Source organism: Solanum dulcamara, chromosome 8 (genome assembly GCF_947179165.1).
Source record: "Solanum dulcamara chromosome 8, daSolDulc1.2, whole genome shotgun sequence".
NCBI classification, from domain to species: Eukaryota; Viridiplantae; Streptophyta; class Magnoliopsida; order Solanales; family Solanaceae; genus Solanum; species Solanum dulcamara.
Window position 1 is genome coordinate 2,370,596 of NC_077244.1, and position 25,265 is coordinate 2,395,860.

At 33.0% G+C, this 25,265-nt stretch overlaps 3 protein-coding genes across 4 annotated transcripts; all 3 read left to right on the forward strand.

The window, feature by feature from the left end:
• Nucleotides 1–899: 899 nt before the first annotated feature.
• On the forward strand, nucleotides 900–4,098 carry LOC129900924 (uncharacterized). Its single transcript, XM_055976005.1, has 3 exons — nucleotides 900–1,230; nucleotides 2,985–3,223; nucleotides 3,616–4,098. The coding sequence occupies exons 1-3, from the start codon at nucleotides 1,018–1,020 to the stop codon at nucleotides 3,806–3,808; spliced, it is 645 nt and encodes a 214-aa protein (XP_055831980.1). The 5' UTR covers nucleotides 900–1,017; the 3' UTR covers nucleotides 3,809–4,098.
• Nucleotides 4,099–12,415: 8,317 nt separating this feature from the next.
• On the forward strand, nucleotides 12,416–18,055 carry LOC129900756 (uncharacterized). Its single transcript, XM_055975780.1, has 6 exons — nucleotides 12,416–12,726; nucleotides 15,932–16,131; nucleotides 16,697–16,834; nucleotides 16,952–17,032; nucleotides 17,566–17,693; nucleotides 17,817–18,055. The coding sequence occupies exons 1-6, from the start codon at nucleotides 12,498–12,500 to the stop codon at nucleotides 17,854–17,856; spliced, it is 816 nt and encodes a 271-aa protein (XP_055831755.1). The 5' UTR covers nucleotides 12,416–12,497; the 3' UTR covers nucleotides 17,857–18,055.
• A 1,519-nt stretch (nucleotides 18,056–19,574) lies between these two features.
• LOC129900582 (nuclear transport factor 2-like) lies at nucleotides 19,575–25,017 on the forward strand. 2 transcript variants are annotated; one of them, XM_055975592.1, is made up of 10 exons: nucleotides 19,575–19,741; nucleotides 19,909–19,985; nucleotides 20,803–20,940; nucleotides 21,610–21,925; nucleotides 22,015–22,238; nucleotides 22,497–22,668; nucleotides 22,773–22,903; nucleotides 23,025–23,090; nucleotides 23,667–23,733; nucleotides 24,247–25,017. In XM_055975592.1, exons 2-10 carry the CDS (start codon nucleotides 19,935–19,937, stop codon nucleotides 24,549–24,551), a joined length of 1,470 nt encoding a protein of 489 aa, XP_055831567.1. In that variant the 5' UTR covers nucleotides 19,575–19,741; nucleotides 19,909–19,934; the 3' UTR covers nucleotides 24,552–25,017. The 2 variants fall into 2 exon arrangements, with proteins under 2 accessions (XP_055831567.1, XP_055831568.1); XM_055975593.1 differs by having other exon boundaries at nucleotides 22,773–22,897.
• Nucleotides 25,018–25,265: the final 248 nt, after the last annotated feature.

Genomic DNA, 25,265 nt, shown 5'->3' on the forward strand with positions numbered 1-25,265 from the left:
TGGACTATATTTTCTATTAATTGCGGACATAATGGGTAAATAATCACTTTTAGGGAGAATTTTAAATATATATAATAAAATAATTAGTTTACAATAAATATAGTCATGTTTTATTTATATGGAAAATAGCCAAAAGTCGTAAAAAGTATATATTAACTATATATTATTGTACACTTAAAAAACTGAATATAGCTTACATATACATAAATTATACACTGACTATGCATTATGATACACTCAAAAAGTTGAATATACTTTAATTATACATGAAGTATATATTGACTATTAAATTCTGACTAACTCAAAATCTTCTCTAGACATTCTCAAATTTTAGATATCAAATTTTCTCGATGTTTAGAATTTTTTGATATATAATTTCCTTGAATTAGTTTACGTTTGCGGTACGTTAAGTTTTAAAGAAGAAGGACGAAGCGACAGTAGCAGAAGAAGACGAAGAAAGAGGAGGAAGAAGAAGATTACGAAGGGGGAAGAAGATGCAACTCTACCATTTTTTGGGGGGAAAATAGGTCAAAATGACCAATTTTGGAGCATTTAAATAAATTGAGCTAAATATTAATAAGTAAATAGGCAAACATTTTACACAATTTGCCCATAGAAAAAGTTCAGAATACATTTTGTTTTTAGCTTTTTCGCTTTCATAAGTAAATATTGGTTAAAAAAATATATCAAATATTTAATATTGTTCATAAAAAAATTAATATAATATGTATATATAATTATAAAATATATATATATATATATATATAATTTTTTGATTTGATGTTATTATTTCTTCGATTTTTCTTTTAATAAATCAAAATCAAACCCAAATAAAATTAATTGGCATTGGTTTTTACTTTTTACCCATAAAAATCCCAGGAGGACCATTTTTTGTCATTTTATCTAATTTGAGGAAAGAAAAAGGTAGGATAAGGTTGGTGTATTTCTCACATCTCTTTCTTTCTCTCTCGCCATTCCTAAAGATAGAGAAAATCTGGCAAGCCATTCTTGTTAACAATGTCAGCTTCAACAGCTCTGAATCTTGCTTCATTTTGTCCTTCCTCAGTGAATTTTCCAACCCATTTTACTCATAAAACTTCTCTACTTTTACATGGTAATCAATTTTCCCAATCACCCAACAACACTCTTTTCAACAAATGCAGCTGGAAATTAAGTAGACCCACTAAGAGGGCTGTTGCTGCTGTTGATTCTTCTGATCCTGCTGAAAAGGTTTTGCTCATTACCCCCCCCCCCCTCCCTTTTTCTTTTTTATATAATCTCTTTGTTTCAATTTATTTGTCTGGTTTTTATTTGGCAATGAGTTTGAGAAATTAAAAGTAGGATGTACCGAAATGCTCTTTAATTTTGTGGTGTTAGCAAAGGCGGATCCAGTATTTAAGCTTTTTGGGTTCAATTTTAAGGTTCTCTGCGTTAAACCTTCAATAACTTTAAAGTTAGATATAATACATAAACAAACACTCAAACTTCTCGGCTGGTAAGTTAGCATTCCAACTTTGAGCATGCACTCAACTTGGAACTTGATTTGAGTTGCCTTTAGCTTGAGCGTTTGACAAAGCAGCTCCAATTTGTCCCCCTTGTGTCTCGTAGACACTCAGCATTGATGTGAACACATAAATTTTGAAGGTGTCTTGAATGATTATTTGGTAAGTTGGAATGTTCAACTGTCACACTGGAGACGAGTTGAGGTATCTAGATGTGCATATTCAAAGTTGGATTGTTTAGTTGTAAGTTGATGTAAGTTAAAATGTTTGTTTATGTATTATGCCTTAAAATTATGGGTTCATATCTAATCTTTGTTGCAATTTTAGTGAATTCTGATGCATAAATTTATGTTCCACGTTAAAGCTATAGTCTTATTTTACTCTCTCAATTTCTATGCTTTGTGTAAACTTGAATGTGAAACTCTCAGGTTGCGCTAGTGCTTTGTTTGTCTTGAAAGATCAAAAGTCTCTCGCAAGCAAATGTAGGCTAAGAGCAAAACATGTTAGTAGTGAAGGATCCATAAAGGCAAACATGACACAGCAAGGTTTTGATGTTTGGTTTGGAATTTTAGACTTTTTGAGTTATTGGGCTCTAATTACTTCCTCTATCCCAAAATACTTATCATGTTTCGCTTCTCAACAATCAATTTGACTAATTTTTGGAGCTAAATTGAATTGATTAGTTTAATATTTTTAAAATTATATGTTTGAAAACTATATGAAAAGTACTATAAGTTGTAGTTCTCCTCATATTAACGTGGTGAAAAAATATATCTTATAATATTGATCAAAGTTTATGTGCTTTGACTCTCGAAAAGCAAAACATAACAAGTATTTGGGGACAGAGGGAGTAATAATTTGAACATCTTAGATGAATCTCTTAAGACAAATACGAGGCTTAAACTAAAACTAGCGGGTTCTTCTGAATTCTCTTCTTACACTATAGCTCTATCCCTGATAGGCAGCACTACCAACTAGTTGTAATTAAACTAGTTACCCTTGTAGGGTTAAATGAGAGATTGGCAAAGCCTGTAATTTGCCATTAAAAGCAAATTATGTAGTATAGTATGAAATAGAACTAAATGCAGAATGTTATATAGAATTCATACAGCAAAGCCCGACTGATTTGATTGAGCCGTGGCTGATTGTGTTGATTGAGTGATTGCACTAGCTCTTCTCTTATCAAAACTGAGTTCATTTTCGTTTAGCAGTATGGATATTAGTGCCATGAGGAGGTCGAAGTGACGGTTTTGATGAATAGTCTGAAGTTACAATAACCATCTATTAGAGGATCAGAATATGTAGTTCATTTTCTTTTATTAGTCCTACTCTCACTTGCCTATGAATGTATATGTTGGTCGTCTGTGACAGGTCATTTCATCGAAAAGGAAAAGACAAATTTTAGATAACTCCCTATTTGGTGCCATTTTGCTTTAGTTCAATGTTAGGAATGTTGACGCGGGTATTCTGTTGCATATACAGCAAGAGACGGAAAGGAAGAAGTACTATTTTCTTGTTGCAAATGCCAAATTTATGCTGGATGAAGAGGAGCATTTCCAGGAGCAAATGTTTGAGCGTCGTCGCCTCTATGAAGAGCGCAACAAAGAACCAGATTTCTGGCTTGTAGTTGAGCCCAAGTTCTTGGATAAGTTCCCTAATATCACCAAGAGACTGAAGAGACCCGCTGTAGCACTTGTTTCAACGAATGGCCCATGGATCACGTAAGGAGCTGTCATTGTTAAATAATCGGGACGCTAAACTACTCTATTTTTCTGTCTGTATGCATCATAGAAAAGATTTTAGTCCTTAATAAGCTAGTTATAATCACGTGAAAGAGGTCAAAAATACCCCTATACTATATGAGATATCTTAACTTTACCATTTGGTATACTTTACGGTCATTCATATCTTCAACGTTAGTAAATCATCTCGTACTTGCCCTTGACCCTGACGAAACTTCAACCTTAAGTATAATGTTGGGTGATTTTAAAGACAAGGACAACTCCGAGAAGATTTGCTAGCAGCAAGGGTATGAATGACCCCAAAGTATAACGGAGGGTAAAGTTGCACATTGTCTATATTTCTCCTGATCTATTTTTCGAAAAACTTGCAGGTTCATGAAATTGAGGCTAGACAGAGTTTTACAGGAGAGCTACGAGGCTGACAGTATAGAAGAAGCTTTGGCATGTACTCCTGTTAGTCTTGAATTTGAAAAGCCGGAAAAATGGACAGCACCATACCCGAAGTATGAATCCGGGTGGTGGGAGTCTTTCTTGCCCCCTAGATCCCAGACGTCAACGGTATGATTAGCGGACGTCTTCCATATTTCTGCCATACCATCATCTGTGTTGCTTGAAGTAGGTCAAAATCTACATTACTGTTTGTTGGTCTGGCGATGAACGAACATTTAGTTTGAGAAATTATATGAAGAGATGGTCGGGGAAACGCGATTGTAGGGTGTAGGTAAAGATGTTTGCAGCTCATCTGAAGAATTGTACGAGGAAACGCCTACTTTATGTAGCTTAATTGTACTTAGCATGAAAAAGCATTATGAAAAATATAAAGTGTGTTGATTGTTGTTGGTTTTTATATCTAACCACACAAGGAGTTGTTTAATGATTCTCGAACATGTACTTGTTTTCGAGCGCCTATTTATTTTCTATCGATATCTATGGATTGATCACAAGCCAAAATATGGTTCAAAGCCTTGAAAAGTTCCTAAGACAAGGAAACTCTCGCGACTTTTATTAAAGAGTGTCACTTAGTTGAGCTCTCCAAGTTCAATAACATCATACTCCGTGAGATTCCATAAGTGGAGTCGTGGGGAGGGTGGGTGTACACATATCTTATGTCTATCTTTGTGGGGTAGGCAAGTTGAGCTCTCCAAGTTCAATAATAATATACTCAGTGAGATTTCACAAGTGAATTCTGAAAAAGGTGCATGTATGCAGGTCTTATTCCTAAGACAAGGAAACTCTCAAGACTTTTATTAAAGAGTATCGCTTTGTTGAGCTCTCCAAGTTTAACATCATATTCGGTGAGATCCCATAAGTGGATAAGTGGAGTCGAGGGGAGAGTGAGTATACACATATTTTACTTCTATCTATGTGGGTAAGGCATGCTGAGCTCTCCAAGTTCAACAACAACAACATATTTAATGAGATTTCACAATTAAGTTATAAAAAAGATGGTATATATAGATCTTACTCTTATAATTTATTCATCATCTTAACTTGATGAATAAAATTGTTAATAATCCTCAAAAAGAATATTTTGGGTTATGTGAAGATTCATATAACATTTAAATATGACCTTTTAAAAAAAACCAACCAGATCCGATTACTTTCTTCAAGAAAAATGATTTAAATATTCATTTATTGGAGAAAAAGATAATTAAAAAAATTCGAGGACCAGTTGACTTTCCCTAAGAAAAGGGCTGTTTCGTGTTACACGAGGGCTATAAATAAACAATTCTTATATTTTAAGTTTTTACCGTTAATCAAAAATTTCGGGAATTTGAATTTTTAGCAATGAAAAAGATTTTGTTAGCAGTCATCCCTAAATATAGATTTGTAGTGTATAAATTAAATTTAATCAAATTTTAATATAAATATTAATTATAGAAAAAAAATACCATCCCTTCACTTCACAATACACGCAACGCAAATTCTATTAGTTAAATATCCCTTTCTCACAAAAGATTTTTAAATGTGGTTATTTTGAGATTTGCTTTTGTCAAAATTTACTCTTTAGAGAAATATTTAGAAAATAGTAGCTTGTGTTTAATCAATAATAAAAAGATATTTGTTTGGTTGGTAAGAAATTAATGTTTGATTAAAAAAATTATATCGTCGATCAAATATAATATAAATTTTATCACGAACTTAATTCTGAAATATTTTATCTATTAAGATAAATTATGCAGAAATTATAATTTCAAATAATTTAATCCACATATATATCAAACGATCTCATGTATAACTTTTACAATTTGTTGAAAAGACAAGTAATCAAGCAAGTAGCTTAAAGTAACCGCTCCTGAAAGTCTTACAACAACTATTTACAATAATTGTAATGATTTAGTTTCTTTTATAAATAATAAACTAAATCAGTTTATCCGTACATCAATTTTAAGAAAAATAAAATTTATCTCTCCCCCTAATTTCTTTCTCTACATTTTGTTGCCTTGTATTTTTTAAAATCATTTCACAGTAATATTAACTTATAGCTGAAGAAGTTATGAAAACATATATTATAGCAAAAACAAAATAAAGTAGTGGAACAAAAAAAAGGCAGTCCGATGCACTAATGATTCCGGTATATGCAGGGTCCGGAAAAAGACTTAACCACAAGGTTCTATTATACGCAGCCTTACCTTACATTTCTATCAGAGGCTTTTTCAGGACTTGAATCCGTGACCTCCGAGTCACAAAATATATATTATATTATATATATTAATAATACACGTAGACGCAAGCAATAAGTGATAAATGAAACCACGTGTCTCTTCCTCTTTGGTGCTACTACGTCAACATTTGGACATAATTAGATTAAAGTTTGAACTTTTATTTAGACATGCCATGTGAATCTAAAAAATTATAGTATTTTTTTTTCAAATATACATGAAAGTTTCACAATTTGTAAAAATTATTTTTATTATCTTAAAAAATAAGCAAATTATAATTCATAACTAAATATAATACACTATCAGAAAATGTTTATAAAAAATATTTGTATATAAAAGATAATTGTTATTATTTAAAATTTATTAAATATAAATTTATAAATAATTTTGAATTATATTAAATTTAAGATATATTAATTCAAATAAATACTATGAATTAACATAATTGGGTTAATTATTTAAGTCCAATAATTATGAATTTAATTAAAGTCCAATTCTATTGGACTAGTCCATTAATTTGGGCTACAAATGATGAGCCCACTTTGATGAGCCCAATATTATCTCATCTTAGAGGCTCATTCTGGGTGTCACGTGTCAAGTGACGTGTCATGCCAAGTCAAACAAACAAGCCAATAGGATCATGCCAGATTCGCTAAAGCTCAATATGTCATGACACTTAAATTTGATTGGTCAGAGGAAAACTTGTTCTTATCACAACTCTTTTATTCCATAACTATAAATAGGGATCCTCGTAATTTATAAATCACATCAAAATTCTAACAGGAAGCCAGAGAGGGCTCGTGGATCAAACACCGCAAATTTTTCTACAAGCTATAAGTTCAAGAATTCAAGATCAAGTTCATCAAGTTCAAGAACAACTCAAGATCAAGACCACCAGATTCAAGAACAAGCCCCAAAACCCTTAAATTCAAGAACAAGTCAAGATCAAAACCACCAAATTCAAGAACAAGCCCAACAACAACAACCTAGTGAAATCCCACAACGTGGAGTCTGGGAGGGTAAAGTATACGCAGACCTTACTCCTATCAAGGTAGGACGGCTGTTTTCGAGAGACCCTCAGCTCAGAAGAAGCATAAAAAGATGTCAAATAAGTCTAAGAAGTTCAAAGAGATATGGGAAAGCAAATAACGAATAACGCAAATAACGAAAATGACACAAATAAAATAGAGTAATCAAAGTACAAAAAGTAATAGAGAGATAATAACAGAAGTAAGAGCATAAGAAATTATAGTGCGCTAATGCGCCTACTAATACGGAAGAATAATGATATTATGTACTAGCTTTCTATCCTAATATAGGTCCTCCACTCCTTCCTATCTACGGTCATGTCCTCGTTAAGTTGTAACTGCGTCATATCCTGTCTAATCACCTCTCTCTAATATTTCTTCGGCCTAATTCTACCTCTTCTAAAACCATCTATGGCCAACCTCTCACACCTCTGCACTAGGACATTTGTGTCTCTCCTTTTCACACGCCCAAACCATCTCAGTCGCATTTTCCGCATCTTGTCTTCCATCGAGGTCATTCCTACCTTGTCCTGAATAGGCTCATTTCTAATCCTGTCACTCCTGGTATGCTGTCACGACCCAAGACTAGGGCCTAGACGTGACATGGCGAATGAGGAACTCGAAAGTACCTCAAACAAGCCTCTTAGCATTCTTTTAGCCTTTCATAGGTAATGATGATAAATAAACAAGCGGAAATCATAATAATAAATCCTCAACTTACATATGTTCAACAATACCTCTAACTATTAGATTTAACGGGGCTAAGACAAGTCCCTAGCTCACCCTCAATCATAATAGAAGAAATGCCATAGTAAAATATCTTAACATATTATAAACTAGAAAGATAAAGGAGTATTGTTCCCGGAACATGAAAACTCACCAAAAGTAGTCTTCAATGGAATATCAACTAGCCACGTGGAGGAGAACGAGGAGGAGCACTAATCCCTACATGATGATATCATGTAGGCAAAAGAGTATGCGTTAGTACTTTGAATGTACTAAGTATGTAAGGATGCATGAACATTGAGGAAACATTAAAACATTTATGTAATATGGAACATAATTTAATGTATGCATAATAAATCATATAGATATCCTTTAAAACATTCATTTTGTGGGAAATTAACCATAACCGACATTTAAGACCATGCGAGCTATTACATGGAATCCAACATAACTCCCTACGTTGGCCGGGGAGACTACTTGCCAGGTAGAACTCCGTCAACTTCATTCATTTCTTTAACTTTAACTTTAAGGGCTATTTATGGATCCATTAGCCTAAGCCTACAAGGGCTCCTATGTTGGCATATAGTTAATGAGACAAGGGGTTGCTACTAGGATTTCCTTACCGAATCCCACCTTAATGACTTATTCGGTGCTAAGTCAATCCCACGGAATAGTTTAATACTTCAAAATAGTCATAGTATATAGCTTGATAATTCAAAATATCATATTCGGTAGAATAGCTCATTAAAACCTTTGATAATTCAAATATGCAAGAATTGTCCTTATTGCATAAAGAATATGTCATTCATATTATTTCATCATTATTTCATTTCATAAGACTCCCTTTTTTATTATAGACATTACTTTCATAAACATTCATTTGGAGTCAAAGTTTTTAAGTCAAACTTCATTGAAGATATAGTAAAATTAGGTGGGTACAAATCACTTAAACTTGTAAACATGTATGTAAATAATATGCATAAATATTTTGAAATTCATTAATTAAATATCATGATTTAAACAACCCACCATGAATTTCAAGAACCTTTAAAGATATAAATAAATAAATTACTTGCAATCCATCAATTCATACATATAAAATTATGTTGTATCAAAATAGAACAATAATCATTAGTTTAACCATGATTCATACTATTAAGTAAAAATAAAAATTACCATAACAAAAATATTACTTGAAATCAAGAGACTTAATTGAAAGAGTTTTTGGACTACATGGGTGGAAGAACCCATGGATAAACACCACATAACTTAGAGTAGAGCTTAAAGAAGATAAACATAATTTATTATATAATCAAAATAATTTAGGCATGAGAGTGGAAGGAATACTCTCATTGAAGCCTTACATACCTGGAATTCGAAGCTTTAGTTGGTACCGAAAGACTTAATGAACACTCTTGAGTCCTAGCTTCTCTCCTTGCCGGAATGTTTTATGTACTATACGGAGTATATGAATTATCGGAATAGTATTTCTTCACTACTAAGAACTAAAACTATATTTGAGAATATGTAAAGAAGTGTATAGAGAGAAGATTTGCTTGAGAAAGCTTGATGAATAAAATGAGGAAATAAGGTGGGTATTTATAGGTGGGAAAGAGGGATCTAACAATAAATAAAATAATTATAAAGAAAAATTTGAAAATTTAATAAAATATATTGATGTCATGGATGATGTTAAATGGAGGACAATTTATGTCATGAGTGATGTCAAATGTATCTAGATCTTTCTATGGTAGGTGAAATGAGTTATCCTTGACAGAATATTCTTTTTCGGAGCTGCGTTTGAATAAGATAAATTCCTTATTAGGATTTAGTGTCTTCATAAGAATTGTAGATATGGAAGTCTAGTTTCATATCGTTCAAGAATAAACCAATTTGGATAAACCTACAGTGAGATATGATTTTTCTTCTATAAATACTCCTTTCCGTCACAGCATCCTACCTTACAAAATATAATTTATTTGACCTAATTAACCTCCGAACCTTAAAATATGGTCTTCATAAAAGTTGTAGGTAATGATCTTGTGGTTACTTAGAAATTTGAATCACCTAATTTGAATATTCCTATGAAAAGTTATGCCCAAAATACAGAGGCTATATCATGTTTAGGCGAGAATTGAAACATCGTATACAACGTTTTTAGGGGATGTTACATATGCCCACACATCCATCTCAACATTCTCATTTTGGCTACTTTTATCTTTTGAATGCGAGAGAACTTAACTGGCCAATACTCTGCTCCATAGCCGGTCTAACCACCACTTTGTAGAACTTGCACTTAAGTTTTGGTGGCACATTCTTGTCACATAGTACACCGGAAGCGAGCCTCCATTTCATCCACTCTGCCCCAATACGATTTGTGACATCCTTGTCAATCTCCCCGTTGCCTTGCATGATAGACCCAAGGTACTTGAAACTACTTTTCTTTTGGATGACCTGGTTACCAAGCCTAACTTCTGTGTCAAACTCCTGAGGTGTCTCACTGAACTTGTACTCTAAATACTCTGTCTTGGTCCTACTCAGCTTAAACTTTTTAGACTCCAAGGTATGTCTCCAATCCTTCAGCCTAACGTTAACTCCGCTACAAGTCTCATCGATCAGAACTATGTCGTCCATGAAATGCATACACCATGGCACCTCACCTTGAATTTATCGCGTCAATCCATCTATCACCAAGGAAAATAAAAATGGACTAAGGGCTGATCCTTGATGCGACCCCATTACAACTGGGAAGTGCTCTGAGTCCCCTCCTACTATCCTTACCCTTGTTTTGGCACACTTATACATGTCCTTGATCACCCTAATGTACGTCACAGGTACACCATTAGCCTTCAAACATCTCCATAGTATCTTTCGTGGAACTTTATCGTAAGCCTTTTCTAGATCGATGAATACCATATGCAAGTCCCTCTTCCCCTCCCTATACTGCTCCACCAGTCTCCTCATAAGATAGATGGCTTCTGTAGTTGAGCGTTCCAGCATAAATCCGAACTAGTTCTCTAAAATAGACACGCCTCTCCTAACCCTCATCTCCACTACTCTTTCTCACACTTTCATCAAGAACAAGCCCAAAAGCCCTTGAATTCAAGAACAAGTGAAGATCAAGATCATCAAGTTCAAGAACAAGTGAAGTTCAAGTTCATCAAATCAACAAATTAAAATCAAGACCTCAAGATTCAAGAACAAGCCCAAAAGCCCTTGAATTGAAATAACAAGTCAAGATCAAATCCATCAAGTTCAACCAAATTCAAGATCAAGCTCAAAAGCACTTGAATTTATATTCGAAAAGTCGAATCAGAGGATTCAAAGAGATTGTAACACTCATATTCAAAAATTAAATACCACATTTATTGTGATATTTTTCGGTCTTAATTATTATTTTCTCGACACAAATTTTATTGTCTACAATAATCTAGACAAATATTATGGAAGATGGATTATAGAGTGACAAGGATGGGAGATACCGGTGTGGAGATGAGGATGAGGGTGTTGGAGGGTTGAGAGGATACTACTTGTTTTTCTAGAGAAAAGTATTTCACAATTTTTAAAACTAATCTGTTTTGATTGTTGTTACATATTGTTTCATAACATATTGTATTACATCATATTGTATTATTTTAATAAATATAATATTTGAAAATTGTATCTCCCGTAGTTACCTAATATAGCACATAAATTTGAAGAAAAAATCTATCCAAAAAAGGATAGATAATAAGACTACTATAAAAATAAGATAAAAAATAAAATAGAATTATTAAACAAGGATCATATAATAGTTGGATAAAAATAAATTATTTATGTGTTTACTTTGGGATAATGCATGTGTAACAATTAAATTCTGATCGAAATCTCAGCGATATACCTTACCTTAACTAGGATTTTATTACCTCTATAAGCTATTTTAAAATAGAACTAATATATCCTAAAAGCTGACGTGACATAAAAAGTGTGCACTCTCTCTTAAATACAAGTGATGAGTAAAAATTGGACACATATCTTTTTTAATTTGTAATTTTATAATTAGCTAATACACATAATTATTGATATTAAAACTTATATATATATAATTATTTTTTATTTCTTTTTATGTAAAATATTTATTTTAATTTCTTACTCACTTTAAACCTTTTTTCTTTCATTAATTTCTTATCTTTTCACTTTTAATTATTTTAAAAAACATTATGTGTATTTTTTAAAAATAATTAAAAAGTGTCCTTTACTTTTAACATTTTACTTTTTATGTGTATTTTTTTACGTGTATTAAATTAATTTTAACTTAAGATAAAGAAAATAAGAAAATATAAAAAGAATTTAAAACATAAAAAATAATAATAAAAAATAATATTTTTTTAAAAAAAATTAAAAATATATATTTATTAACGTGATTGACGCATGTGTACAAACACAATTAACTTATTTTCTTGAAGATGTCACATCAACACAAAAATGCACAAAAATGTGGAAAAAAATGAGTTCAGAGAATAATAAGATTCTAATTAAGTTAAAATGTGTCGCTGAAATTTCGATTATAATTCAAAAAATACTTATATATTATCCCGTTTAATTAGTTATATATATAAAATTACTATAATATTTAATTAACAATTTAAAAATTCATATAAAATAATATTTAAATTAAATTTATATTAAATTCTATATTATTAATATCTCCGTAACTTTAACCAAAGGTGAACACACCGTTTGTCTCTCTCTCTTTTTTTGGACAGTACCAATTACCAAACCCCACTTTATACATACATTACATTTAGTGAGTCTCTTTTTGTATGAAGAAGGAGAGAGAGAGAGGGGGGAAGAAAAATGGGTCATAAGGGAGTTCAAAGGCCATTGCAGAAGCTTTTTTCATGGGTTAGAAAGCAATCAAACAAAGTGAAGACTTTTTTGGGTGTTTTCACTGTTCTTACTTTACTAGTGACTCTAAAACTATTCATACATGAACACAATCACTTCTTCATTTTGGCTGAATTTGCACATTTCGTTGGAATTTTGGTCCTTATTTACAAATTGACAACACATAAGACTTGCTCAGGTACTAATTTTACATATTTATTTGTTAAATTTTCTTCTCTCTGCAAATAAATTTAATGGCTTTTGTTACCAGAGGTACTATGTTGTTCGGATCTGATATGGGTCAACATCATTTTTCGCAAATTCGAAAGAGGCGTCGTCTCAAGCAGGCGCGGAGCCACCTTATAATGAGTGGTTCATTCGAACCCATTCTGCGAAAATTTATACTACTTACACATACATGTTTAAAATAATTTTTTATGCACAGTGGATGCCAACCTTCAGCTAATTCATCTATCTATTTTTTCAGATTTTGAACCCTTATTAAATATCTTGGCTCTGCCACTAGTCTCAAGTTCAAATCTCACTAGAAGCGAAAATACTAGGCTCTACTCTCTTCGTCCCAATTTAATTGATATTGTTTGATTTGACACGAAATTTAGGGGAAAAAAACTTCTGAAACAAGTCATAGAAATAAATCATTTTAAATGGGGTAAAATGAGTATTTTAAAATTAAATTATTGGAGTATTAAATATAGAAATTTGTTATTCTTGTTTGAACTTGACTAAAAGTAAAGCATATAACATCAATTGTTGGACAGGGTGAGTATTTGTTTAAGCTTTGGTGGGTAGAATTTTGTGGACATGTTATATAAATATAAACCTTTTAGCTCGGGTTGTTTTCGAGTCTTGAAGCTATCATTTGATCTGAAAAGATGTTGGGTGATTTTGAGTTGTTGAGCACAGAACTGTTTCAATTTGAGTAACTATTGGACGAGTTGGGTTATGACCTGTTTTTTTTTGACCAATTTTAACCCAAGCAACTTTAGGCGGACCATTGATCTGATTATTGACATAACTCGTTGACACCCATAATTTTGTAGTTGATATATATTGCAATAGGCAACTATTTGCTGCAGCTTAGGAAGTTAAAAGGTTGAGGTATTTGTTATAGTTACTTGTAGTTTTGTTAAATTTTCTTCTCTGCAAATTAATTTATAGCTTAGTTGGCCGAGCTTAGTAAGTTAAAAGTTTGAGGTATAGGAAAAAGTAAAAAATGTTTTTGAGCTTTAGCAGAAGTTGAAAAATTTGAGTAGTTTTTTCTCGGTAAGTACTTTGAAACTTTGGCTAAACACCTGTTCTAATATTGGCGCAAGTGTTCTTTGAGATGATTAGTCAAATGCTCAATTATTAATTGTTTCATTTTCTGCCTAAACTATCATCATCAATATAATAATCGGAAAAGGGTCAAAAATAAAAAATACCCTTTATCCACCTTTTGATCCAAAAGTATTCTTCTACTCATTTTTTTTTGTGTAAATTTATCCTTCCATCCACCTTTTGGGCTAACTATAACCCTTAAAACTAACAATCCCCTTTTTTTTTTTTTTATAAAAAAAAGTATTTATCATGTGTCATTTTCTTATTTGATGAAATAAAAATCGCATCTTCACTAAATATTTTTCATAATTTATCTAAGCCAAAAATAATATACCTCTTCAAGATCCCCCCTCCCATTTTTTTTTTAAAAAAGCTACATTGATAAACAAGACTGAAATTTTTTTATCTGATTAACTAGAAAAAAAAGACTAGATTTTTTTAGTTTTTGGCTTGATTTTTTTTACTTTTTAATAATACTGATTTTTTTATAATACATATAAATAAAATAACTAAAAAATTTAGTTATATTAGTTATACGTATAAATAAATTATTTTTTAGTTATTACAAGATAGTAAAAAAATATTTTAAACTAAATTAGTTATAACAAGATAGTTAAAAATAAATAAATAATATTTTTCTATTACAAGATAGTTTTTAGATCGTTATTGTAAAACTATCTTGTAATAATAATTAATACGTATAACTAAAAGATTTGGTTGAATGGTTAAAGTGCCTAACTCATAATTGGCGAATTCCTCGCCATCTGAAACAATTCTGAACGAACAGTATCTCTATTTGGCTTTGTTATTATTACTTAAATAAGTTTTTCAATTTTTTTTCATAATTTATCCAAACCAAAACAATATACAAGCTTGATGACCATAAAAACTATTTTTTTAAAAAAACTACAGCAAATAAAAAATCTATTTTTTTATATTTTTTCTCATAATTTACCTAAATCAAAAAAATATCTCTCTTCATGATCCCAAAATAAATTTTATAAGAAAATAAGAAGAAAAAGCTATATAGCAATAAAAAACTATTAGATTTATTTTTAAAAAAATGGGGTCTTGAAGAGGTATATTGTTTTTGGCTTAGATAAATTATGAAAAAATTAGTGGAGGTGGGATTTTTATTTCATCCAATAGGAAAATGACACATGATAATACTTTTAAAAAATAAAAAATAAAAGGAGGGTTGTTAGTTTCAAAAGGTGGATGAAGGGTATTTTAAAACCTTTTTCCAGGATATTTTTGGTCCTTTTTCGTATAATAAAATACACCTAGTTGAGTAAATGACTAGATGGTGATCATACAGGTAGAAAAAAGGAACAATTGATTGTTGGTCTAGTCAACTCTAATGTGTGTTTTAGTGTATATATATCTGAATATATGGTGATAGTTTAGGTAGGAAAAGGGAATAACTGATAGTTGGGGTTTGAAACTTGGGAAAAATGAGAGTTCAATTTTTTTTTTCCTACCATTAACTCAATACAAAATGCTACTTTCAAAAGCACTCAGATCGCAGTTTCAAGCTTCTTAGTTCTAGTTCTTTTGGGAGCTAATTTTGACTGAACAAATGTTGAGTAATTTTAAGTTGTTGCGCATGGAACTGCATCAATTTGAGTAACTATGGGGCACCAGTTGGATTATGATCCATTATTTGATCCAGAAAACTTTAGACGTGTTGGATCGATGACCCAGATATTGACATGTCTCCTTTTGATCCACCCAAATTTAATCCATGCCCGTAAATTTGCAGCTTCTAGTTTTGTTTTAAATCTGTTGCAATAGGCAACAGTTCACTGTAGCAAGAAAAATAGTTCAAGCACTGAACACTCGAAGTGCCTTTATATCTCATCATATACAAATCACTAGATAACTCAATTCAATTCCTGAAATGCTTTGCAAATGGATTTAAGTTATATACACCGACAGTATAATGATCTTTTGTGTAATTTAATTTGTGATAGAAAGTTATTTACTATTTATTCTAGGCAACCAATTAATGCTATTAAATGCCTTTCAACATTCTTCTAACAACTTTGTGCTGCTGCTGTACTTAGGCCTTTCACTGAAGACTCAACAGCTTACGTCAACTTTTTTATCTGTAAGATTATTTTGTAGTCTTCAAATCGAAGGAGATATTCATACTATACTAGACCTTGCCACTCTTGTTGCAACATTCTGGCTTATATTTATGATGAAGTACAAGTTGAAGTCATCCTACATGGCAGATTTCGATAACATGAAGAAATATGTTGTGGTATTTAGTTAATACCTTTCCCTCCCTTGAGCTTTCTTTTCTCTTATAATTGTTGTTGATGTACAAATTCATGTTGTCTGTTGATCCCTTTATTAATTCTAAACTTATTAGTATGATCGTGTCCAGAGGCGGATCCAATATTTGAATATAATTGGCTCAACATGTTTAGTTCTTAAACTTGTGTAGATTGTCCAAATCTCAAGTTTGGCATTATATTCTTGAATGGTAGCGGAGCCAAGAATAACGACAAGGAGATTAAAAAAAAATGTAAGAATTTCACACTTGAGATTAAAGCCTGCTAGCTAAAGCAGCTTTTGAGCGAACTTTGTCACCACACTAGAAGTTTATCTAATGTCAACAGAATTCAATAATTTATATATAAAAAAACAAAAAAATTGTTGGATTCAATTAAGCCCTTTATTACGCGTAGCTCCGCCCCTGATGCTGGTGGTGTTGGTATTATATCTAGCTGTTTCGTGCAAGATAGTTGTGAAGTATCCATTGGAAGTGAAATTGCTTCATGAGCAACGACATTGCTTTATGGATCATTTTATTTTCTCCACAGATAGTACCTTCTTTGGTGATAGCCTTCTTTATCCATCCTCGCACGAATAATCTTATTCTCAGTATACTTTGGGCTTTTGCTGTGTATATAGAAGGCGTCTCCGTGCTGCCTCAGCTTCGCTTGATGCAGAATGTCAAGGTACATATATATTTATTCTTTCCCTCACATGAACTAGAAAATAGAAGGAAAAAAGTTTGAATTCATGTGTTCTTAGTTTCCTCAATGAAGTACCAATATTGTCTTCTTGTATTTCAGATTATTGAGCCATTCACAGCCCATTATGTGTTCGCATTGGGAGTTTCAAGATTCTTCAGTTGTGCTCATTGGATCATTAAGGTTAGTCTTGGAGTTTTTCTTGTAGTAGCTTATAAGTTTTGAACTAAACATATCAATTTGTTCAAATTTTACCTCCCTCGAGATTGAATTCCAAGCTTAACGTGAGTAAGGATCACAATGTATACATATTCCCATGTATACGCTAGGGGAGGATGAAGCTGCACTCACTCCTTTCGAAAACAATAATATGTGTGCGTATATATATGTGCAATGTGTATAGTATATTTGTATTCAATTGTGTATGTGAACAAAGTTCTAAAATAACCACTCTGTCCGCACCAGTTGTCCCAAGTAATGAGTTCAATGACACTTCATATCCACTTATTAAAAGTTTCGTTTTTGACTCTATTTGTATACTTCCCTTCTAACTAGAGGCGGATGCAGTTGAACTCGCGTCTTTCACAAAATGTATGTGTGTGTGGATGAAGAAATTTCGCAAATATGCAACTTTACTTTGTTGGCACCTATTCATATTCATAGACTTAAAATTCTGAATCCGTCAATACTTAGTCTCTGAGTGTATTCATATGCAGGTCTATGATACATCTGGTTCATATCTGTCTTTGAGTGGAGGGGGCTTCTTGTGGGTACCAATGATCATTTTGGCAGAAATTGTTCAAACATTCGTTTTGGCCGATTTCTGTTATTATTATGTAAAGAGGTGGGGCCTATTATCAGTATTTTTTAACACGTTCTAGCACGTAACTTAACGTGATAGTAACTGTTGGTATATATAAGTTAAACTCTATCGTCTGACAGCTACGTGTCTTTTTTTGATTTGCAGTGTCATGCAAGGTCAAATGATGGTTCGCCTTCCAGCATAAGTGTTGGAACTCTAATTAGAGACTGTAACATATGGTGGTGCTTGTAATGTGCAATCAACTTTGAGTTTTTACAAGTTCTCCTTTTTATGTTATCTTCTTGTTAAATAAATAAATGCTAATATTATGTAAGTGTCACATTAAGTTCGGTTTGTTGTTGTTACTGCAAGGATCGAGGTTTATCGAAAACAATCTTGGGTAATCTCTGTGGATCATGTTGTCATCTCCTCCAAACAACTAGCCGATGTTTAAACATTTGCCTAAACAACTAACAAATGTTTTCATATCTCGATCTCAAAAACAATTAGCAAATATTTTCATATTTCTCCAAACAACTAGTTGATATTTAAAATATTTTCATTGTTTTAACTAAAGAATCATAAAAAACACCTAAACAACTTAGTGTTGTTTAAATATCTTTTGGTTGTTTGAACTAAACAATTTTGGATTGTTTAAACAATTTTGGTTGTTTAATCAACTTTTGTTGTTTGAACTAAATAACTTAGGGTTGTTTACATAACATCTCTTGGTTGCTTGAACAACTTCTATTTATATAAACAACAGATCCTCTCCTCTCTTCTTTTCTCTTTTCATTAATTTTTTTTTTATAATTTTCACAATCAAATCGGAGTGAAAAAATAGGGAAAAAGAAAAGAAAAGAGAAGAGAGGAGAACAGATAAAATCGAATAAAGGAGAAAGAATTGGAAAAAGAAAAGAGAAAATAGGAGAGGAAAACAAGAGAAAATGAATAAAGGAGAAAGAAAGAACTGGAGAAAAGAAAAGAGGAGAGGAGAACAACGTTTAAAAAATGGGGAAATTGAATGGAATTTAGGGTTTTATTAAAAGTTTTTGATCTTTTAATTTTTACCCTAAACTTTTAAATATTCTAATTCAACTTCATCTCTTCATAATTAATCCCTAATTAAATCTTTATAACAAAAGAAAAGGAAAAAGAAATAAAAATTCACTATCCTTCCTTCCACTCTCAAATATCCCTTTTACCTCATTTTCCCAGCATACTCAGTATAATCCCATAAAATAAAGTATGGAGAGTAGAGTGTACGCAAAATTTATTCCAATCTTAGCGATTGAGAGATTATTTTGAATAGATGTTCGATCCAAAAATCCATCATGTTCCCAAAGAAAAATTCAAGTCATAATTGTGATGGAATTTCTATCACATACTAATTTATGTTACTTAATTTTGAGGTTACTAATTTTGAAATAAATAATAAGCACTTTTTCCCCTTCTCAAAACTTTTCTCCCAAAGTTTGTTAAAAGGTCGAGAAATAAAAATTTATTCCAAGTGTATCCAATTCATATTAAACATATATGTACCACATATATCCTCTTTCTAATTTTAGTCTAATGAATCAAATATCTATCATCAAAATATATTTACTAAATAACTTTATTATTATTATTTAATCTCCATATCAAAAATTCTAAATCATAAACTCAATTTAATTTGTTTATATATCAAATGATTCTTTAATAGTTAATCTCGTTATTTATTATTATAACTTTATGTAATTATTTTGTAATAAAAATTATATTAAAAGTACATCTATATATTAATTTATTAAAATGAATAAATAAAAATAAAAAACCTTTTATGCTCATTTAATAAGAGGAATAAAAAATAATTAATTTTAAAATTAATTTCGAGATAATTTTATTCATATTTGATTAGGATAAAATTAATTGCGGCATAATAAAAGAAGCGAAGCATAAACCCTTTTTTCTCTCTCCACCTCTTCGTGCTCTGCAAAAACCCTAGAAATACTACCCCTTCCGCTTCTGCATTGCAGAGATATAGAGATTCTGTGTGTTCGTGAAGCGAGTAAAACCGGAGAACTTCACCGGCTAACACTACATACATCCAGGTATCACATAAGTTTTTTTTTGTGCTCACTGATCCATGGGCTAACTAGTTTTGTTTATATATTTCAGTTTTACGTGCGTATTTTTGTGATTTTTGATGTGTATATATAGGGTTTTGAATATTTGAGCTAATACATTTTGTTTGCTTTTTCAATTTGTATTTTGACAGTTTGTAGGTTCGAGTTTGATCAGCAAATGGAGGGTGCAGCAGCGGCTGTCGGTCAACAATCTGTCTCTGCTCAAGTTGTGCGTATTGTAACATACCCTTTTGAGATTTTCATTTTTTTGAGCTTAGTTCTGTATTGGGTGTTTTCTTTTCATGGGTGGGTTAGTGTTGTGTTTGTTGTAGTATTAGCCTTATTGATGTAGTTTATGGGTTTTGATATCTGTTATCATATAGGTTTTTTAGTATGTTTCGGTGATCTCACTATGTTGTTGATGTTAATGGTTTCTTGCATGTATGGTCTGTACTACTTTCCTATTAGTTGTCATGTTTTCATCATTTTTGTTTTTCCTTTCTATAACTACTTTGATTTGCTTCATTTGAGCTCAGTCTTATGGAAACGACATCTTTAGCTCGGGTAAAGTTTGCCTACACTCTATCATCCCAGAACCCACTTTGTGGGATTTCACCGGGTATGATGTTGTTGTTGGGTCGGTGTTGTCAAAGGCACACTTATGCCTGAGGTGCAAAATATGTGGAGCGCTTCGCTTAGAGGGCGCTTTGGTGCTGTCATCAGGGCTCTGTGGCCATTTTTTTTCTTGCCAATGAGTGTAATTTTGAAGAGGCAACAGTAAATAATTGATATTTCATTTTATCAATAATTAGTTTTCAATTTCTTTGTTTGTATGTTTGTTATTCATGCTTATAATTATTAGTCTTGGACAACACATACATATTTGTATTGTTTTCTCCATTTACACCTTTCTTCATTAAAGCCCATGTGTTATTTGCACTTTGCAACAGGCCTTAGAGCTTTTTATTGTGCTTTTCGCCTATTATAACTCTGGGGTGGGTTTAGTTGGATACTGAATTTGGGTTCATTTTGGTGTTTGGGTATAGGTTGGAAATGCTTTTGTGCAGCAGTATTATCATATACTGCACCATTCTCCTGGGCTGGTTTTTAGGTTTTATCAAGATATAAGCAAACTTGGACGACCTGAAGATGATGGCTCAATGAGCATCACGACTACCATGCAAGTAAGCTTCTAATTGAAACTAAAGTGTATTTACTTGTATCTAGTCTTCTTAGTGTGCTTGGAGATTTGTATGTCAGATAAAAAAAATATAGAAACTTTCTACTGTTAGAGTGTCCCTAGTTTGTCTTGAAAAATAAATTTATTGAGTGTTCAGAAAGAACTTCTAGTGATACAGAGCCCCTTATTTATCTTTAAAGAGAATTATTAAGTATGGAAATGAAATATGTGTAAGTGGAAAAAAATAGTTAACGGTGAGTCATATAACCAACCACAACTAATTTGGGATTGAGACATAGTAGTTGTAATTGTGGCCTTTGTTTCTATTTGGCTAATTGCTGAAATTGTATAAAATGTGGTAAAGGGGCTTTAATTTTTTCTACTGTTGTTGAACTGATTTAATTCTGCATTCAGACGGATAGTCATGGCTATGTTATACCATGACAAGGAAGCGTGCTCAGATTGACTGTGCAGGGCTTTTCGTTTTGGGTATATAGAATTGAATTTGTATAATATCTTTTCAAAGACTTAGAAATTGTCAAACCTTGATCTAGTCACGTGTCATACAAGATTGAGATGGATTTGACCCTTTACTCTGTTGTTCCCTATGGTAAGTTTTGAGTGTAATATGATAAAGCCCCTCATTTTCTTTTGTTTGATGTCAAACTCATAGGCAATCAATGATAAGATACTCTCACTAAACTATGGGGACTTCAGAGCGGAGATTAAGTCCGTTGATTCACAAGAATCCTTTAATGGGGGAGTGCATGTCCTTGTGACTGGATATTTGACGGGGAACGACAACTTGATGCAGAATTTCTCCCAAACTTTCTTCCTAGCACCACAAGACCGAGGATACTTTGTTCTGAATGACATGTTTCGATATGTAGAGAGTGTCAATCAACATGAACCCACTCAGGTCCCGGAAACTGATGTGGTGGCTCCTGTGACTCCTGAAGATGTGGTGGCTCCTGTGACTCCCGAACAAAGTAATTTGAACTGATAGATTATTTCTTAGTTTGATAATACCTTAAATTGGAAACTGAGGATTGAAGTGAGTGTTTACTATCTGTTGCAGCTTCCCCTCCAGTGCAGCAGAATCACATTTCCGAGCAGAGCACACCATCAGTGGAGGAAGCTAATGAGGGAGAAGTTTACAACCCACCTGAGAATGGTGATGTGCCTGTTGAAGAGGAAGTTCCTGTCGCCGAGATCGTTGATGAAATGCAAGACAACTCTCAAATGGTAGTTGAGTCTAACATCAAAAGTGAAGATGCTCCTAAGAAGTCATATGCTTCAATTGTAAGTTTGATTGGGCAAAAAAACACACACACTGGAAGCCTATTGCTTCTGCATGTTTCTTTCAGAAGGGTTGAGTTAATTTGAGGTGGTTATGTAAGAGATAGCTGCAAGATTCTGTGGTGCTGTTTGTTGAGTACAGATTAGATCATTTGCCAAGTCTATTTGATTACTGCCGTGATTTCTGGAAAAGATGATATTTTGGAGGGGGGGAAGGGGTATGATGAACTTTTCTTAAAACAATTTGTAACTCTCTTTCAGGTCATGCATCTCAAGGAAAGTGCTGCTAGTTTCTCCCATCCTCCAGCACTGGCTTCTCTGAAGCCCATGGCAAGGAGTGTTGAGCAAGTGAATCAACCTCCTATAACATCAACTGATCGCCCATCTTCCAGCTCAAATTCTGTTGATAATGCAAATAACCAAGAGGGAGAAGGTATGCAACTGTGCTATTCTGCTCCAATTTCTGTCTCTTTATAATTGTGCTGCTGTTAATTTGTTTGATTTCTTATTTCATATGTGTCCTTTAATTTCCACCAGCCACTGATGGCTATTCAATATACATTAGAGGCCTGCCTCCGACTGCGTCTGTGTCCCTACTGGCTGATGAGTTCAAGAGGTTTGGGCCTATCAAGAATGGAGGCATTCAAGTAAAAAATAACCGAGTATTGGTTTGCCCTAAGCCCTTAACATTTTAACTAATTAAGGGAAACAAACGAGTAGATTGTTGGCTAATAGATTCTTTTGTGCGCTCGCTGATTTTTGTTTATAATTGTAATTGGTGGATGACAGCTACAAGGGTTTTCTTATGGTTTTGTGGAATTTGAGGAGGCAAGTGCTCTGCAGAAAGCTATTGAGGTATCTTCAGTTTCATTCTCTAGATATCATGTCTAGTTTATTAGTTAACATTGAGGAATATGAGTGGCTAAAACTACAACAACCTACTGCAATATTCATCCCTTATCTGAAACTCTGACAGGCTATCTCAAGATCATATGTAATTTCGAGAATAGTTGGAATTTTTCTGTGTTTCCTAATTGTGGCCTAGTTGAATCTATTATCTTCTAGTGAGAAATCACACAGTTAATCACGTTTAGAGAAAGCACAATCAAGTCCTTTACGCGTTTATCAAAAGCCTGTAGGCTTTTATTGCCAGAACTGATCTTCACCTTGGCATACCTATCAAGTAGAATTACTGGTCAGGGTAACATGAGAAAGCTTGAAGCAGCAGAAAGAAGGGGTTTTCCTTAGGTAGTCCACTTCAGCTTATATGTGAGAAAAATTATTGTAGCAAACATGATCGCTTCTACCACTCCACTATAAGTATTCAAACAGTGTCACTCTTTATTGCCACTAGTTTCTAACTACTATGTCATTAGCTCGAAGTGCCTTTGTTGAATTATCTTTTTGATAAGTTTTTTTCCTATATTTCAGGCATCTCCAATTTTAATTGGTGGACGTCAAGCTGTTGTTGAGGAGAAGAAGTCTACCAATTCTCGAGGCAAGTTCAATATTATCTGAAGTAATTGGAGAATGACTTAATCTGTATAGTTAATTGATGGAAATTTTGAAAAAAAATGTGTAAATGACATGCAGTAGCATTATTGAGAACAAGAAACTGAAAGGGTGTTGTGAATGGCCTATGTTCTGGTCTGTTTGTTTACATAAAGAGGATAAAGGGCCTCAGTGTGTAAAGCTGCCTGTTTTACCAGATTAGCATCTATAAAGGGAAATATCTAAAACAGTTGTTACAGAGGCGTTGCCATATGATTACTGTGTTTCAGACCTTTGTGCTCTTATTCCCAGACTCTCAGAATGTTTGGTCGAGGCTGGATAGTTGTTGTCAGGAGTCTGGAAACCAGATTCAGCAATTCTTACTGTAAATGTGTATCCCGCCCGCAATTGCTTTGGTGCTAACTTGCTACAATATGCAGAGAACATATTCTAATTCCTTTGGCCCAGATTGATTGAGATCCCTTCTTCTTTGTGAATCAATTTTCTTTCCTCATTTCAGGTAACTTTAGAGGTAGATTTCCATCTGGAGGGGGTTCTGGTTACAGGAACTATGGAGTAAGAGGTCGAGGAAACTATGGAGGTGGCAGGGGTTATGCGCGAGATGATTTTGGTGAAAGAACTGAGTTCAACAACAGAGGTGGACACCGCAGATGGTCATCTAATCGTGGGGGTGATGGATACCAATCATACCATCGAACTGATAACCCAGGTGGTTATGTTGTGCGAACGAATCGTGGTGGAGGGATGCTTAATGGAACTGCCAAACACATGACACCACAGGGTGTTGCTGCACCTGCAATGTAGTAGCTTCGGTCTATATGAGAGCTGATTTTAGTAGATTCGTCGTTGCATTGGCATTCCTAACAGTTGACGTCCCAGGTAGAAGAAAGTTTTGTCAAGAGCTATTAGATTTTTGTAAGAGCTCACTTCGCTAACTATCAATTCCCTAACATTCCCTTTAATTGGTATAGGTGGGGTAGGAATTGACTTTTAAGTAGCTTTTGGCTATGCAGTAAATAGAGTATCTAAGTCCCCATGAAGAGAGTATCCAGTCCTTTTTGCTCATTGTATGAGTTGATCATTTTTACTTTAAAGGTTGTTTTTGTGGCAATTGTGGAAATGAGTTTATATTTAGCCATTCTCTCGTGGATTCTATTATCAGCTGTCGGCAGAGGATACTGTTTTTAGTTTTTTCCATCTGTACATGTTCCTTTTTACATACTTGAATTGTGATTGATTTTGTGAATGTAAACATTGGTCCCTTCAGAAATGTACGGTAAAGTCGCATGCAATAGACTTTTGTGGTTAGGTCCTTCTGCAGACCCCCTGCCAATATTGAGAGCTTAGTACACCATGCTGTCCTTTAAACATTAGTATCTTGTTCCTACTTTATTTTTGTTTTCTACTTCTAGTTCAGCCTCGTATGTCCGAGAAATGTCAGCCACAGGAGATGGAGGTGGGTTGATAGGACCTAATATGTAAAAAAAAATGGAGGATTTAAGAAACAAAACATTCCAA

Coding starts and splice junctions, on each gene's coding strand:
- LOC129900924 (XM_055976005.1), top strand. CDS start 1,018: ATGTCAGCTTCAACAGCTCTGAATCTTGCTTCATTTTGTCCTTCCTCA. Junction 1,231..2,984: donor CTTCTGATCCTGCTGAAAAG/GTTTTGCTCATT, acceptor TTGCATATACAG/CAAGAGACGGAAAGGAAGAA. Junction 3,224..3,615: donor ACGAATGGCCCATGGATCAC/GTAAGGAGCTGT, acceptor AAAAACTTGCAG/GTTCATGAAATTGAGGCTAG.
- LOC129900756 (XM_055975780.1), top strand. CDS start 12,498: ATGGGTCATAAGGGAGTTCAAAGGCCATTGCAGAAGCTTTTTTCATGG. Junction 12,727..15,931: donor AACACATAAGACTTGCTCAG/GTACTAATTTTA, acceptor TGCTGTACTTAG/GCCTTTCACTGAAGACTCAA. Junction 16,835..16,951: donor GCTTGATGCAGAATGTCAAG/GTACATATATAT, acceptor CTTGTATTTCAG/ATTATTGAGCCATTCACAGC.
- LOC129900582 (XM_055975592.1), top strand. CDS start 19,935: ATGGAGGGTGCAGCAGCGGCTGTCGGTCAACAATCTGTCTCTGCTCAA. Junction 21,926..22,014: donor TCCTGTGACTCCCGAACAAA/GTAATTTGAACT, acceptor TATCTGTTGCAG/CTTCCCCTCCAGTGCAGCAG. Junction 22,904..23,024: donor TAAAAAATAACCGAGTATTG/GTTTGCCCTAAG, acceptor GGTGGATGACAG/CTACAAGGGTTTTCTTATGG.